At 40.8% G+C, this 17,006-nt stretch overlaps 1 protein-coding gene across 3 annotated transcripts in view; it reads left to right on the top strand.

Annotated features, from left to right (window-relative positions):
• The window catches only part of LOC113136720 (chloride channel protein 2-like), a 137,774-nt gene that overhangs the window by 41,210 nt on the left and 79,558 nt on the right, over positions 1 to 17,006 (top strand). For all 3 annotated transcript variants that reach the window (XM_026317770.1, XM_026317756.1, XM_026317765.1), the window contains exon 2: positions 8,175 to 8,325. In XM_026317770.1, coding sequence (XP_026173555.1) covers positions 8,175 to 8,325 — 151 coding nt within the window. The remainder of the gene's footprint in view (positions 1 to 8,174; positions 8,326 to 17,006) is intronic.

Raw genomic sequence — 17,006 nt, 5'->3', positions numbered from 1 at the left:
TTTAAAATTAAGATAAAACTACAAGGATGCAGTGTTTGCCCTCCACCAATGTGTCCTTCTTACTGTGAAAAAGTCTCGAATTCTCTGATTTCCTCCCCAGTCACGTACAGTCACTCTTCACCCTTTATTCCCTCTGTCCCCTCTTGTAGATTAATCGCCCAATCATTTTTGCAAAATCCCTTCTTCCTTCCTCCCTGTTCAAGTGACATCCTGGGCAGTTCACTGTTCAGAGTGACATGCCCAGGATGTCACCACTCACTTCAGCTAATGAGGTCCCTGACAGTGTCGGCATGTGTATGAAGAAAACTGAGCATTGCACTGATGCTGAGATTCAGAGTGGTGTAGTAAAAAGGGACAAAAAGAGGATAAGCAGGTGTTTTCTTGTCCGTCAACCTTCATCATCAAAACATACACCCATACAATAACAGGTAGAGGCTTCAGTCCCAGTGGTCTACACTAAATGACCAGTTTGTGCGTGTGTGTGTGTGTGTGTGTGTGTGTGTGTGTGTGTGTGTGTGTGTGTGTGTGTGTGAATACAAGCAAAGAAGAATATTATTACCAGAGGCCTGGGAGTTTGAGGGTTCTTTGCAGGATCTTAGCTGTTCGTAGCACTGTGCTCTTCTGAACTGAGATCTCTGATGTTGTTCCTGGGATCTGTTGGAGCCACTCTCCCCCCGTTTGGGGGTCGCAGCCCTGAGGGTGCCGATTATCATGGGGACCACTGTTGCCTTCACCTTCCATATCTTATCTAGTTCTTCTTTCAGCCCTTGGTATTTTCAAGCTTCTCGTGTTCCTTCTTTCTGATGTTGCCATCACTTGTGATTGCTCCATCTACCACTATGGCCTTCTTCTGCTATTTATCCACCACTACTATGTCCGGTTGGTTAGCCATCACCTGTTTGTTGGTCTGTATCTGGAAGTCCCACTGGATCTTAGCTTGGTCACTGTGTCATTGTCATTGTCATTGACTTTTATATATATAAAAGAGAGAGAGAGAGCTTTGTGGAAACAGCACCCAAGCCTGAGGTAGATGTGTGTGGGTGTTTTTCATGACAGTGGATGACTGATATTTGAGAGCTGCAATTGCTAGGAGACGCACTTTCATCCTTTCTGGTATAGTACTGACTGGAGCACGTCAAAGTCCAGTATAGCCTGGAAACGCTGATTCAGCAGAGTTCAGCACTTTGTTTTAAGGACATTTTTCAACATCCTCATAGTGCAACAAGGCATGGGAATGTCAGTCTACTGTCAACATGATCTGATTGATCATTAACATGTCTGTGTGCCTGAACCGGGGGGGGGGGGTTGATTGTATGTAAAATTCATGACCTGCTCCGGTTTTTCAGCACTTGAAAGTTTTCATTTTCATCCCGTGTCTTGAGAAAATTCTATGAGCCATGATTTTGTGAAACTTTTACAAATGTGTAGTAAGAAAGTTAAAAACAATGGTCCATCTTTTAAATGTTGTTGAAAAAAATCACATTTAAAAATGGGTTTATTTTAGACTATATTCTGTTGTCACTTGATCCATCTATCAAACAAATAAAAAAAAAAAAGACTGCACTAGTGGATTAAGATCAATGTATTCTTCCCAGTTCAAGTTAAACACTTTGGCACACTTAGATTGTCCAGACGTTATCTTAGGAGAGTTGTTGAACTCTCGTCCAGCCTACCTTTTCTTTAATTTCTGGAACGCCATTGCTTCATCTAGGTCAGAGTTGGGACTTACCTCCCACCTTTGTCTCATCTGTCTCACCCGAGATTGGGTACCAAGCCCCAGTAACAAGCCCCCACACGCTCAACACAAGAGCAGCTGACCTGAGATTGAAAATCGTAAGTAAGATGGACACCTGGAACCTCCGTACCCTCAGAAAGTCTACTGGAAGATGTGAATGCAGCATTACAAACAATCCCTATTGTGACCATCACTGAGACCAAAAAGCTGATATACACCACGGCAACAGTGATCCTTGAGATGCTTGGCCACAAAATACACACCACCAATGAGTAGTATCCTGCATGGAGAAGGAGGTTGGAGGCAAAAATAAGGGCAACAAAGAGAGAAGTTAGCCAACTATTAGAACTGCAGAGAGGTGGTAAGAAGGCCAAGCAATGACTCACAGCCCTGGCCACACACCTAAAGAGATTTAGAAGCAAGGAGAATAAACGGTATTCTCCACCGAACCATCCAAAGTATACTTTCAGTGGCAGGGTAGTAACATGAGAACAGACCCACCAAGGCTTGAGACTGAACAATACTGGAAAAACATATGCTCCATGAGTGCCTGGCAGCTCAAATTACCCAGCTGCTAATGGATGGGACTCACCCTGAGTGGCTAACTGAAGGCAGGACATTCCTGATCCTGAAGGACCCCCAAAAGGGGGCAGTCCCATCTAACTACCGCCCAATAACGTGCCTCTGCACAACATGAAAGCTCCTGTCAGGCACCAGAAAGGAATGGGTAAGGACACCAGGGGAGCAAAACATCAACTACTGGTAGATGAAGCAGTCACTAGAGACTGTAAGATAAACGAGACCAACCTGTGCACCGCCTGGATTGACTACAAGAAAGCCTATGCCTTACACTCTAAGAACCTTCATAAGGAACTCAATGGGACTGTGGAAAACAACCCTAGTGGCCAACCTCAAGCCGACTGCACAAGTCTCCATCAAGGGGAGCAAAACATCAACTACTGGTATCTACCAAGGAGATGCTCTGTCCCCACTGCTGTTCTGCATAGGCCTGAACCCCCTCAGCCAGATCATCACTAAGACTGGCTTCGGATACCGACTACGAAATGGAGCTACCATCAACCACCTCCTGTACATGGATGACATCAAGCTGTATGCCAGGAGTGAGCAGGACATCGACTCACTGATCCATACCACCAGGACATACAGCAACGACATTGGAATGACATTCAGACTGGACAAGTGTGATCGAATGATAACTAAGAGAGGGAAGGTTGTCAGGACTGAAGGAGTTGAACTTCCAGAAGGCAGCATAGCGGATGTTGAGGGAAGCTACAAGTACCTTGGAATCCCACAGGCAAGTGGGAACCAAGAAGAAGCCACAAGGAAAGACGCCACAGCCAAATACCTACAGAGTAAGGCAAGTCCTAAGAAGTCAGCTAAATGGGAAGAACAAGGTCCAAGCCATCAATACCTACACCCTGCCGGTCATCAGATACCCCGCTGGCATAATAAGTTGGCCAAAAGAGGACATAGAGGTCACCAATATCAAGACAAGGAAGCTTCTCACAATGCATGGAGGGTTTCACCCAAATCCAGCATCCTGAGACTGTACACTAAGAGGAAGGAAGGAGGCCGAGGACTGTTGAGCATCAGAGCCACCATCTGAGATGAAACGGCAAAGATCCATGAGTACATCAGGAAGATGGCCCAGAGCAATGGAACACTTAGTGAATATCTCAGGCAACAGAAGCCCTATGCAACGGAAGAGGAGCAAGAACCACCACGGCAGGACAAACCACTGCACGGTATGTACCACCGACAGATAGAAGAAGTGGCTGATATCGAAAAGTCCTACCAGTGGCTGGAAAAAGCTGGACTGAAAGACAGCACAGAGGCACTAATCGTAGCAGCACAAGAACAGGCCCTGAGCACAAGATTGATAGAGGCTGGGGTCTACCACACCAATTCAATTCAATTCAATTTAATTTTATTTGTGTAGTGCCAAATCACAATACAGATCATCTCAAGGCACTTTACAAAAACAAAACAAAAAAAAAAAAACAAACAAAAAAAACCCAACAAATCCCTTATGAGCAAGCACTTGGCACCAGTGGAGAGAAAAAACTCCCTTTAACGGAAGAAAAAACCTCCAGCAGAATCAGGCTCAGTTTTTCCTTCGACCAGTTGGGGTTGAGTGGATAGAGGAGAGAGAAAAGAACAGCAACAATAAACAACAAATAGACACTACAGGTTGGTGGGGCCAGTAACTGCACATCAGTGATATACAGCTCCAGGACCCCAGATGCAGACTGTGCAAAGCAGCCCCTGAGACAATCCAGCACATAACAGCAGGTTGTAAGATGCTAGCAGGCAGGACATACATGCAACGTACATAACCAAGTGGATGGCATAGTGTACAGGAACATCTGTGCCAAGTATGGGCTGGTGGTCCCGAGGTCAAAATGGGACATGCCTCCAAAGGTGGTGGAGAATGACCGAGCTAAGATCCTGTGGGACTTCCAGATACAGACCGACAAACAGGTGATGGCTAACCAACCGGACATAGTAGTGGTGGACAAACAACAGAAGAAAGCCGTAGTGGTAGATGTAGCGATCCCAAGTGACAGCAACATCAGAAAGAAGGAACATGAGAAGCTGGAGAAATACCAAGGCCTTAAAGAAGAGCTAGAAAAGATGTGGAAGGTGAAGGCAACAGTGGTCCCCGTGGTAATTGGCACCCTCGAGGCTGTGACCCCCAAACTGGGAGAGTGGCTCCAACAGATCCCAGGAACAACATCAGAGATCTCAGTCCAGAAGAGCGCAGTGCTAGGAACAGCTAAGATACTGCGAAGAACCCTCAAACTCCCAGGCCTCTGGTAGAGGACCCGAGATTCAGGAAGACACACACACCACCCATAGGGGTGAGAAGGGAAATTTATATATATAGACACAATAACAAACTGTTTTGAAAGGATCTTGCCTCATAGTCTCTGCTGGTTCTTCCAGTGACTTCTTCCGATGCCCTTCATATCACTGCTTGAATTATGCCCATGCCCTTGTCATTGCCCCAGGAGCCAAAACAATGAGTCTAGGACAAACCATTCATATGGGATCAATTAACCAAGTCAGGGAGGCTCAGCCAAGTGCCTGTTTCTGACTATGCTCAACATAATGATAGGCTATCAACCAGCAATGCTTTTGTTCTGAATGGAACTGTTTGTTTTCCTCTGGTCAGATGCAAGTTTTAAGGGGTGCATCTGAGAACGTCTATTTCTGCTCTCTTCTTTTTGGATCTTTTGAGTTTCCGTTGCGTTTGAAGTCTGTCTACTGTATACTAATGAAAACTTAGGGTTGACAATAATGAATGTGGCTGAGAATGCCATGCAGAATGGCATCTTGGATAAAATAGTTTCTCCCCAAATTTTTCCTTTGTTGTTTTTTTTTTTTCCATTGTTTGTGTGAATTCCTTTCCTACTCCTATATGTACATTTACATGGGTGAGTTGTATGAGACTTTTCAGTCAATTAAGGCCTTTTTCAAGTGGCATTTGGTATTCAGAAGTGGTTTTGAATTGGAAGTAGTTCCACATTTTTAAGAGCAGAAGCTGTCCACATTACATTTACAGATACACATGCAGATACACATTTCTAGAGTTGAGCTATTGTTTAAAAGTGAAGCTAAACTTAACAAATGATGCATGAAGATATAATCCCTGCCTGGCAAATCATGTGAGGAGGAAACCTATCTAATGAGATTAGGCAGAATTGTCACAGAACCCCTGATTGATAATACCAATATAATATCCAGTACTGCCAAATAATGGGCATTGCTGCCTCTTACCACAACTGACATGCAGCAATTAAAGTACACACACACACTGACAGAGCAAAAGTTGAACTAAAGTTACATGCAGGTATTGTGGGGTTTTGGCAACACATTTGAAACTCATTGCTTGGTGTCAGGCATGAAAGGTAGAGGGTCACTTGCCTGTCTTGGGTAAAACTGATGTTCGCTTCCCAGTTCTTACTTGCTAGATTTTCTAACTGAAAATCTGTGCGACCCACTCTGCTGAGCTAACTAGCAACTTGTTTCTAAGGTTAACATGAAAAGCATCACTTACTAACTGTAAAGGACTTGGTAAGTCTTAAACATGCAATACTTGCATACAAAGAAAAAAAAGCTTAAGAGAGATGGGTATTTTGTCACTTCCACACACCTGCCCAGGGAGTGTATGTGATTTCCAGGTAATCTAGTTCAGAAATTGTAAAAATTGTAGGATTTTGTAATAGGAAAGGGCAGGTCAGACTATCATGCCATCCAAGAACTATTTTATAGTATACCAAGACTGTAAATGGATGTATTTACAAAGCTGATGCACTTTTGAAGTTATTCAGTATAAATATTTCACCATTTCAAATGACACTGAGAAACTGTTCATGTAGATGAGTCACGTCTAGCCAATGCTTAATTAATTTAATAAAGTCAATTTACATTAGTGCTGATACTATTGACAGACTGCTGGAATTCCATTGACTCATAGTAATCAGACAGTTTGACTTCAAATCATCCTACCTGCCCTTTATTTTATGTACAGTAAATCTCCCTGATCCTCTGTTTTGACTGACTCATATATATATATTTAGATTCCTGTACTGCTGTCAGTCAAATGCTGTGACCGTTGACCCTGTTATTAATCTCAGTGATGAAGCCAGCAGGTTCCCAGTTTGTGTGAATAGTGTTTAGAGGTTGACAAGTGCATATCTCTCATAACTCATAGTTCAGTGTAGTGTGTGTTTGTGTGTGTGTGTGTGTGTAGGCGCATCAGTGTGCGCATGTCTGTGTCTATGTTATCTAAACACTTTTCCATCAGGCCATAGGGGCCATATTCCAAGAAATGTAGGTTGGCTTCCAGTGACTATTGCATGGAAATTTAGTGAATCTGGACATTTGATTATTAAAACAGAAATAGCAATGTACCTACTGCTTTGCTGTGTAAACACCATATCAGTCATAAAGTAGAAAGGGAAATGCCATTGTCTGGCATTCTGATGACATTCAGAGAGTATGCTTTTTTTCCCAAGGTCACGCCAGTATTTTTTATATAAGACTGACCAGTGTTTAGACTTATGCAGCCTATTGTGAAGTGTTTTTGTATTTAGTCTTTGTCATAGTTCAGAGATTTAAAAAAAATCCACATATATTTTAGTTAAATTGAATTGGTCAAATTTATCATTTGAAAATACATGGAAATATATGAAGATATTGTTACTGTCAGTGTGACTATTAATGTTTCATTGTTGGTCCTATTCAGCACGGCAAAATGTTGCCTGACACTCTTTGGGCTCTGTCACAAGTAAAAGACCTGGATGGTTTAGCCCTATGTGCATAGGAATTAAGTGACAGTATGTTCTCTTTCGTGTCTCCTTTCTTTCCATCCACTGTGGATTTCAACTGTGCACTGCAGGGTCTGGACTTCAAAGAATAATGGTTCAATGGAGGTTTGAATGCTGTGATCAAAATATTGTCACACTTGGATAAGTTTTACAGTGATGAAATGGCTAAAAAATGTTCTAATGGAAATTTTTGATTGAAATCTCCAGATAAAGAAATGTTTTGTTTCAGAACTTACTGGATGAGAAGCTACAGTAATGTTTCTTCCTGTAGGGCTACGATCTGGCACATTCTGTAATTTATGCAGGATTTGAGTCTGTACTAAAATGATCCTGATGCTACATGTGTCCGAGGTAGTGATGTTGTATTGTTGTTATTAATAATACTTCTGCCCATCAGCAATTCTTATTCTGTTTAAATAAGTCTTTATAACCTTGATTGACCTACTAAGGAAGTCATTAGTGCCCCTGTTTCTGTCCATCATCCGGGGGCATTATGAAAGAGCTGGTGTCTTGGTGGTGAACAAAACTTTCCTTTACTTTCTCTTCTTTTACTGACTAGACATTTTTTGTATGTGTACATTTGTGTGCATTATGTAGTTTTGGGATGGGTAGGTTTGTGTGTGTGCCAGGGTCATAGTTGAGGTTGAGGTTTGGTTCTTTTGGAGCCATTCAGAAGTTATTCAATTCTTTGCTGACTCTGTGTGTGTGTTTCCTTAGAGTAAAAAAAAGTTTTTGTTTAATTTAGCCCCTGAAGGTACTTTTCTGTATTCTTCGACATTGATTTCTTTGCTGGCCTCTGACCTTTAGACTGGGTGGAAGTTTGAATAGTCAAACATTGGTCATCCAAGTAATTATCTGTTGGAATGAAACACTGCTGGTCAGCAACGTTGTACTGGATCTGTTTTTTCTACTCTGCCTACCAAACTATTCTCACTATCCCCATTTCCTTCATCAGCACAGCTAAACCCACATAGCGTCATCAAGTGATTGATGCAGAGTATACACAACCAATAGCTTGCATTGGAAAAATTAAAAACACATCGCTAATTGCATGTGTACATTGAATTCTGTCTCTCTTTTTCCAGATGTATGGACGTTACACCCAGGAGCTTGGGGTGTACGCCAAAGAGGAGGCCGCTCGGCTGAGGGAGAGCGGGCAGAGGCGATCGGTTAGTGAACGAAGCCGGGCCTTGGATCTGCTGGAATACGACAAGGGCCGTTGTGCCAGGTGTCGCAGTAAGTTTTGTAGGTCTGGGTCAGGACTGGGGATTAAGCAAATCCTGTTTCTGTGGAAATGAAATGTCATTATAAATTCCCATAAAGTTACAATCTGTCTCTTGCAATTTGGAACCAATGGTGATAAAAAAGTATTATACAGCTGATAAGGTAACACTTGTTCTATGATATAAATGTGTTCTAAATGATTCTGTATTGATCGGCAGTGACTCATAAGATTCTGTTGATTTGGTTTAAATGGGAATCCACATATTGAATATCAGTCAGTTCTGAACGATGTTGTTTTTGTGGAATTGTACATTATATAGTGAGTTTCCACTGTTTTAACATAAAGATACTATTTTATATTATATGTTATATTGCTTAATGTGTAGCAGACTCAATACAGACACAAAAAGCTGTAAGAAGTTGCCATCCAGAGTCTCATACTCTCTCACATCATGATGCTCAACACATCTGTAGTTCCTGTGAGGAAAGTGAGAAGAACAAATCAAACCCTGCAGACAGTATGTGGCAGAGCCTATTTTGCTTCACATCAATATTGCATTTTTATAGCTTTTGTTTTAAGAGATTCAGGATTTTTATTTTCGCTGCATTACCGATTAAACAATGAGTTGAAGAACTATGCTTTTTTGTGGCACAACTGAAACTGGCCTCCAATTCAAAGAAGATGCTGCATTAACCAACTCTCAAGGAATACCAGTTTAAATCATAGCACATTCTGTACTGGCATCAAATCGAATCAGCCAACAATGTTTGGCTGATTAGATTTAACCATTTCCTTCTTATCCAGCAGCTATTTATCTATTTGCATCTCGTCATATCTGATGCACCATTCTACATTTGTGACATTTCAAAGCAGTCAATAATGAGGTGTGCCTTGGAACAGAGAGCGCAGCTGTACTAGAAAGGTCAGGAGCAGTGTTTCTCTGAAACCTTCACTTGTATTTTAGTGTCTTTGAAGATAATACTTTACTGCAGCAACTACCAGTTAGTTCGCTGATCAGGGTTTTTCAGTCCATTAGAAGGGATCCAGAGAAATAGTCTTAAACAGTTGACCAGACAGCTCCACTGAAAGAGAATGATATTATTAATGGAATTTTATTGTTATGGGGGATTTGGGAAGCAGTTTTGTGACTTCATTAAATTCTTGGATTTCTGTTCATGTCGTGGACTTGGATAAATATCTCTAAGAAAGAATAGTTTAATTATTTTATAAACTGTTTCTCAACTTAACAAAAATTCTCACAAATACAGGAGCATTAACCCCATTAAAAGCAACTGAAAAAAGCACAAATGTCAGGGCATGTCAAAACTTGTCCAGGGCCCCAAAACACCCTGAGATCCCAGAGGGTTAACAGTCTTCTGTGACAACAGTTCAGAAAGGTCATGTCATTTTATATGACAGCTGCAGTTTGAGCTGTTAAGATTAAATAGTACATTATATCTGCCCTATTAAAACAAATCCTCACGTTGTATGCTCCATAAAGCAGCAAGAGCCATCTTCAGCATCATTGCCCAAGATGAAAGAATGCCTTCTGCCTAGTCTAAAATAGACTCTGTGTCTTTCTGCTTTTTGCTTGGGGGAGCATTAATCATGTTGGTCAATGGGATATAAAAGAAAGGATTCAATTCAATTTCAATTCAATTTATTTGTATAGTGTCAAATCACAATACAATTATCTCAAGGCACTTTCCAAAAAATAATAAAAAAAAAAAAAAATTCTGCAGTGCCAAATAATCGTCACATCAAAAATCCAGCATTTATGCACATATTCCCCCAGTTTTCTCTTTGTACTGTTGGTAGTGATAATAATTTTGTGTGTCTGTTTGTCGTGCACAATACTGATTTTACGTATAACTGTGTGTAGGACACATAACAGGATAAAAGAAGTTACAGTATAACATCAAGCAAAGGGAGTCATTCAGATCCATGTGGGAGAGGAAAGCATTTTACTGTACGTCACACACTCAATTCGCATTGCACACCATCAGTACCACACTGGCATTCAAAATCTGTCCACAATGCATTAATTCAAACTGTGATCCTGCTTCATTTTTCCTAAAGTCTGATCCTGACATGTTTAATTAGCCAAAGTGTCGTCACAGTCTTTAGTTTTCTTTCCTAATTGTTTTGTGTCTGATAAATGTCATAAAGGGATGTCACTGGATGATGTTGCACTGGTTGGGGCCGAAGGGTACAAGTCTGAAAACCAAAAACACACAGGGGTGTAATGTTGGAGAGAAGTGAGCTTACCAGACCTCTGTAACACCCTTTTCATCTCTGCCTGAGCCAAGCAGTTTGGAGGCTATGTTAGCTACTGCTAGTGCTAACATAACACACCCAAATCTTCAACCCAACTTATAACAGTTAAGTTGGATTGTTGGTAATATAGATGGGAGGTTTTCACAGTGAAGAAGGTTTGAAATTAAAAAAAAAATGATATAGCTGGTTCTGCTGCAGTGATTTTAATCCCTTTATCTGTCATGACTCCACCTCTAAAGTGAAAATACACAGAACTGAACAGAGACAGGAAAAACACACTGAAAATATCAGCAAAAATGTACCCAATCGATCTGGGCATCCTTATTTACTAAAGCACTGTATTTGAGAAGTCTTAAGATTTCTGGAAGATCACATTGACTGATTCTCAAGTTGTGTATTCATAAAGGACAGACTTGCAGTTTGTATATTTACATTAGTGAGTACTGAAATTATGAACACGAGGAATGATTAGAACTAGAAAAGCCAGTTTTGCTGTATATATGGGCACATTATTATTGTTACAGGACATATCTGAAAATTTGCAAGCCTGTTCTTTAATAAATAAGACATAACGTATGAGTTTAGTTAAAGTCGCTCACATTTGTCTAATGTGGCTTTTTCACTTATATTTCATTGCTGAAGTGCTGTTGAGCTGGCAATATTATCCCCATTGCAGCTGCTTGTGTGTAAACAGAGTGCCCTCTGCTGTTGACAAATAATCAATGCACCCAGCATTAATCAGTTACAGATTTTGTCCTAAATGGTGGAGGTGGAGGTGCGTGTGTGTGTGCGTGTGCGTGTGCGTGTGTGTGTGTGTGTGTGTATGTGTATGTGTATCTGTCTGTCTCTCTCCTGCTCCCACCACAGCGATGAGCTCTTTCTGTTGTTTTGCTCACAGCTGATGAGTCGGCTATAAGCTCCATCACCCCCTACCTGCTTATATAGATCAGGGCACCATAATGCCAGTGATTGACTGATTTGTTCCCCCTAGCATGTAGCTTAAAGCATAAGAGATTTGGTCTGGGTTGCACTGCATGAGAAAAAGGCAAGTATAAACACACACAGTGACTGGCTGAAAATATATGTAAATATAAAACTGACATACACATGCACATTCTTCACTGCTGCTGTGGGTTATGACTGCAGCTGCTGTGGGAGACGGGAAGGTGCACTGACTCTCACGTACACACATAAATACACAGTATCACTGCACAATCTCTCTTTATCATTGTTCACACAGTTTTGTTTATATTTTATACATACATACACACATAGAAGCAAACACACACCTTCCTATTCATTTGCTGGTGCTGATGCTGACAGGTGCAGCCAGCAGTAGCATCTACAGCCTATTGTGCATTCTCTGGCCTCATAGGAACAGTCACCATCTCAGCTGTGTCGTAACATTGTGTGTGTTTACGATATGCAGATTCCTCCTGCAGGTCCAGGCATTGTTCACAGCGAAATGTAATGTCAGCAGAGCAGTTTGAGCAACAGGTAGCATTTCTGTAATTATGACCAGCAGCGTAGCAGAAAAGTTTTAGTCACAAGACTCTGCCAGCACTTTGGTGTACTGTAGGACCTTTTGTAGGACCTTTGTGTTACACAACAAGAACACAAAAATAGAAAAACGTAAAGTAGGTTAAGTAGGTTCAACCCTAGGTTCAAAAACATTAAAATACAGTTTTACAGTTATAGTGCTTTTTAATAGTGATATTCCATAATGAAACACATTGCAATGTGTCCACCTCCAGTTATTTCCTAGTTTTTATGCTGTGAAAACACACATGCCTCCACTCTATAGATGAGTTGAGCCGGCTGCAACTATCTTACCTCAAACAGCTCTACACACCTTTTTTTTCTGCAGCTTGAACAAAGTGCTGCAGTGATGTTCAGAGGCTGGACCTCGAAAAGGTTCCTAACTCCAGCAGAACACATACAAGTTTCATAACTAATTATAATTATTCAAACTAATTATTCATTTTTAGCATTTAACTGGTGATATTTAAGGCTTGAATGGTTCTGCCCCTTCAGCTGTACCCCACATATGTCATTCTCTTATGAGGCAGAGCCTGGTCTTGGATCATCTGCCAGAGCACCTTTGCCCTTTCCAAGGGTATATGTTCAGGGTTAAAGCTGAACATACAGTGGGTACGGAAAGTATTCAGACCCCTTTAAATTTTTCACTCTTTGTGTCATTGCAGCCATTTGCCAAAATCAAAAAAGTTCATTTTATTTCTCATTAATGTACACTCAGCACCCCATCTTGACAGAAAAAAACAGGAATTAAAGCAAATTTATTAAAAAAGAAAAACTGAAATATCACATGGTCATAAGTATTCAGACCCTGTGCTCAGTATTGAGTAGAAGCACCCTTTTGAGCTAGTACAGCCATGAGTCTTCTTGGGAATGATGCAACAAGTTTTTCACACCTGGATTTGGGGATCCTCTGCCATTCTTCCTTGCAGATCCTCTCCAGTTCTGTCAGGTTGGATGGTGAACGTTGGTGGACAGCCATTTTCAGGTCTCTCCAGAGATGCTCAATTGGGTTTAGGTCAGGGCTCTGGCTGGGCCAGTCAAGAACGGTCACAGAGTTGTTCCGAAGCCACTCCTTTGTTATTTTAGCTGTGTGCTTAGGGTCATTGTCCTGTTGAAAGGTGAACCTTTGGCCCAGTCTGTGGTCCTGAGCACTCTGGAAGAGGTTTTCTTCCAGGATATCTCTGTACTTGGCCACATTCATCTTTCCTTCAATTGCAACCAGTCGTCCTGTCCCTGCTGCTGAAAAACACCCCCACAACATGATGCTCCCACCACCATGTTTCACTGTAGGGATTGTACTGGGCAGGTGATGAGCAGTGCCTGGTTTTCTCCACACATACCGCTTAGAATTAATGCCAAAAAGTTCAATCTTGGTCTCATCAGACCAGAGAATCTTATTTCTCATAGTCTGGGAGTCCTTCATGTGTTTTTTGGCAAACTCTATGCAGGCTTTCATGTGTCTTGCACTGAGGAGAGGCTTCCGTCGGGCCACTCTGCCATAAAGCCCCGACTGGTGGAGGGCTGCAGTGATAGTTGACTTTGTGGAACTTTCTCCCATCTCCCTACTGCATCTCTGGAGCTCAGCCACAGTGGTCTTTGGGTTCTTCTTTACCTCTCTCACCAAGGCTCTTCTCCCACGATTGCTCAGTTTGGCTGGACGGCCAGGTCTAGGAAGAGTTCTGGTTGTCCCAAACCTTTTCCATTTGAGGATTATGGAGGCCACTGTGCTCTTAGGAACCTTGAGTGCTGCAGAAATTCTTTTGTAACCTTGGCCAGATCTGTGCCTTGCCACAATTCTGTCTCTGAGCTCCTTGGGCAGTTCCTTCGACCTCATGATTCTCATTTGCTCTGACATGCACTGTGAGCTGTAAGGTCTTATATAGACAGGTGTGTGCCTTTCCTAATCAAGTCCAATCAGTTTAATTAAACACAGCTGGACTCCAATGAAGGAGCAGAACCATCTCAAGGAGGATCAGAAGAAATGGACAGCATGTGAGTTAAATATGAGTGTCACTGCAAAGGGTCTGAATACTTATGACCATGTGATATTTCAGTTTTTCTTTTTTAATAAATTTGCAAAAATTTCTATATTTCTGTTTTTTTTCTGTCAAGATGGGGTGCTGAGTGTACATTAATGAGAAATAAAATGAACTTTTTTGATTTTGGCAAAGGGCTGCAATGACACAAAGAGTGAAAAATTTAAAGGGGTCTGAATACTTTCCGTACCCACTGTATCTTTTTATAAGGAATTTACATTTTCTCAAGATCAGGCAGAGTAACTTGTACTGAATCACTATTATGTAAAGTAAACAAAACTTGCTGCTCTAAATGCTGAAAGAGCTATTTGTTTGTGTTGGCATTTACAGTGCTGCTCCTTTGTTAGGGTTTGATTTTTGTGACGTCCAGTATTGGACTTTTATTTTGGTTTCTGATTTCCCGTTTGGTCACTGTATAAGTCAAGGTGTTGGTTAGTAAGGACTGGTTTCACCTGTGTTTTGTTGAGCTTTCGTTTCAAGTGTATATATACCTCCTTGGTTTTGTTTTTTTGTTCGTTGCTGGAGGATTAACGTGGCTGAGTTTCATGTTTGCTTGCCCACCAAGTGGTGGAGTGTTAGTTAACCTGCCAATGTTTGAAGCCTGGTGGATCCAGGAAAAATAAACTGTGTCCTGCACGTGAGTCTTCCTCTCATCATTCTTCACCTCACCAACATAACATCCTTTCACCTAACCAGAACAAAGTGGTTTAAAGACACCAACAGAGTGAGTGACCATTTGATATCGCAATCTGAATAGCTAAAGAGCTGTGTTTAGTAGTAAACTTCAGGAGGCACCTTTATCAAAAACCCTAGAAGTGTAACACACCCAAAACTGGAACCTACAGCTCAGTCTTCAGTGATGAAAAAAAATGCTGTACAAAGCACCAAGACCATTTACTCAAATTACATTACTAGCTCTGGAATGTTAAACATACAACTACTGCATTTGACAGTATACTTAAGTAAAAGTACATAGGGATTATCAGATAAATGTACCTGAAGAATTGAAAGTAAAACTACTTGTTTCTGCAAAAAAATGTCCCTGTGAGTTATGCATTAGCATAGAGTATGTAACATGATTAGCAAATATATTTATTTTATAAAAAATATATATATATACTGATCTTAATTGATGTAAAACATACCTCATCTCTTGCATTAACTCAGTTGTTCTGGAAAGCGTACTGAAGTCACTTTAAGGTCTTTGGCAGATAACTCAAAAGAAGTTTGCAGATACTCTGTACGTGTAAAATTGTAATTGGTAGCTACCACTGCCAAATAAATGTCGTGGAGTAATAAGTACAATATTTCACTGTACTGGGGTAGAAGGTTGCATGAATCTTCTGTACTTGTACTTTTATGACTATGCCATGCACAGTTTTCTCTTGAATTAGTGTTACCGGAATTTTGGATAATTATCTCAGTTTTGAGTTTCCTGTATATAGGAATCTTTTAATTAAAACACTACTCATATATCAAGATTACAATCAAATTACATGTCTGCTCATAACCATAGTAGGTAAAAACATGGCCTCATGAGGGAAATTGGCAAGTAGTTGCAGCAAAGCTGAATTGGTTTTCATACCAAAAATGCCTCCATTTGGAGACCAGAAACTGGAAAACATGTGGTACAAGAACGAACATACGGTGTTTTCACTGACTGTTGGCTGCTCAACCATCCAGTGGAGTCTACGGGGAAAGCCTGTTGTTGTGTGTGTTGACCAGCAGGGTGCGGCATTAAGCTTCACAGCAGCAGGTTCAGGCGGCTTCTGAGGGTAGTATCAGGGACCTCAGTGAGGGTCTGTGATCCTGGAAGTCTTCTGTTCCTTTCTGGTTGTGTGTGCACATGTCTGCTTGTGCTCAGGTGTGTGATCTTCTCAGCTTCAGTCAGCCTGCCAGTTCAATCCTGCATCAAATGATCTTACACAAATATTTGTGCATTTCCCAAATGCACATTTCCCTCTTTCTCTCCTATTTATTGTTTTTTGCCATTTCACGTTCATGTAACCCTAATATAATATTCTTATGTGGCCACTAAAGTAATTTCATTATATTTAATCATCACAAGTAAAACAATTGAATTTCCTGTGCATGTTATTGTGCTCTAAAGGTTGATGACATAAAGATTCTGCATCCAGTTTGAGATTGACCATTTCAAATTGAATCATTGCACTAGACGGGGTTAAAAGTTAAGCATTACAAAAGCAGTGTGATTACATTACTGTGTGTGTGGGTGGGTGTGTTTTTGCATGTATGCAGCATAACGAATGCTGTTAAAACAGCTCAGCCATGGGAATGGACATAAAATATTCATCTGACAAGAGAAACTTGCCCTTCCACACAAATGCACTGTGCTGAGGTAGAAGGTAACTCATAGTGATCCACCAATTTTAAAATCCCAGTTAAGCTTTATTTATCTACAGATGTGATCTGATGAGACTTGCCAAAATAAATCTACATCAACCCAGTGGCTCTTTTTTTTGTTTCTTTCTTTCTGTCAATTTGTGGGGGTTTTTTTGTTTTGTTTTGTTTTATTTTGTTATGTTGTTTTTTGTCTCAGAATCAACATTTTTTTAACATCAGTTCATCTAAAAAACAAGATAATGTTGAAGCATTCAAATAATGAAATAGCTATTTTTTATCTCTCCATCTAAATGTCACTCTGCTGCTATGAAATGAAGGGTGGGTCGGTTTTAATTTTTGAGATCATGTGGGCATTCATGTTTGTTCTATGATAGTTAGAGTCAGGGTAATTGGATGGGGAATCCATTATGTCCGTGAATGTCCTCATAACTACAGAAGACAAGTGCGTGGGAATATTCAAGGCTGTCATTCACTGT

This window comes from Mastacembelus armatus, chromosome 13, assembly GCF_900324485.2.
Source record: "Mastacembelus armatus chromosome 13, fMasArm1.2, whole genome shotgun sequence".
Taxonomy (NCBI): Eukaryota; Metazoa; Chordata; class Actinopteri; order Synbranchiformes; family Mastacembelidae; genus Mastacembelus; species Mastacembelus armatus.
The sequence above is the reverse complement of the archived record's forward strand: the minus strand, read 5'-3'. Positions and strand labels throughout refer to the sequence as shown.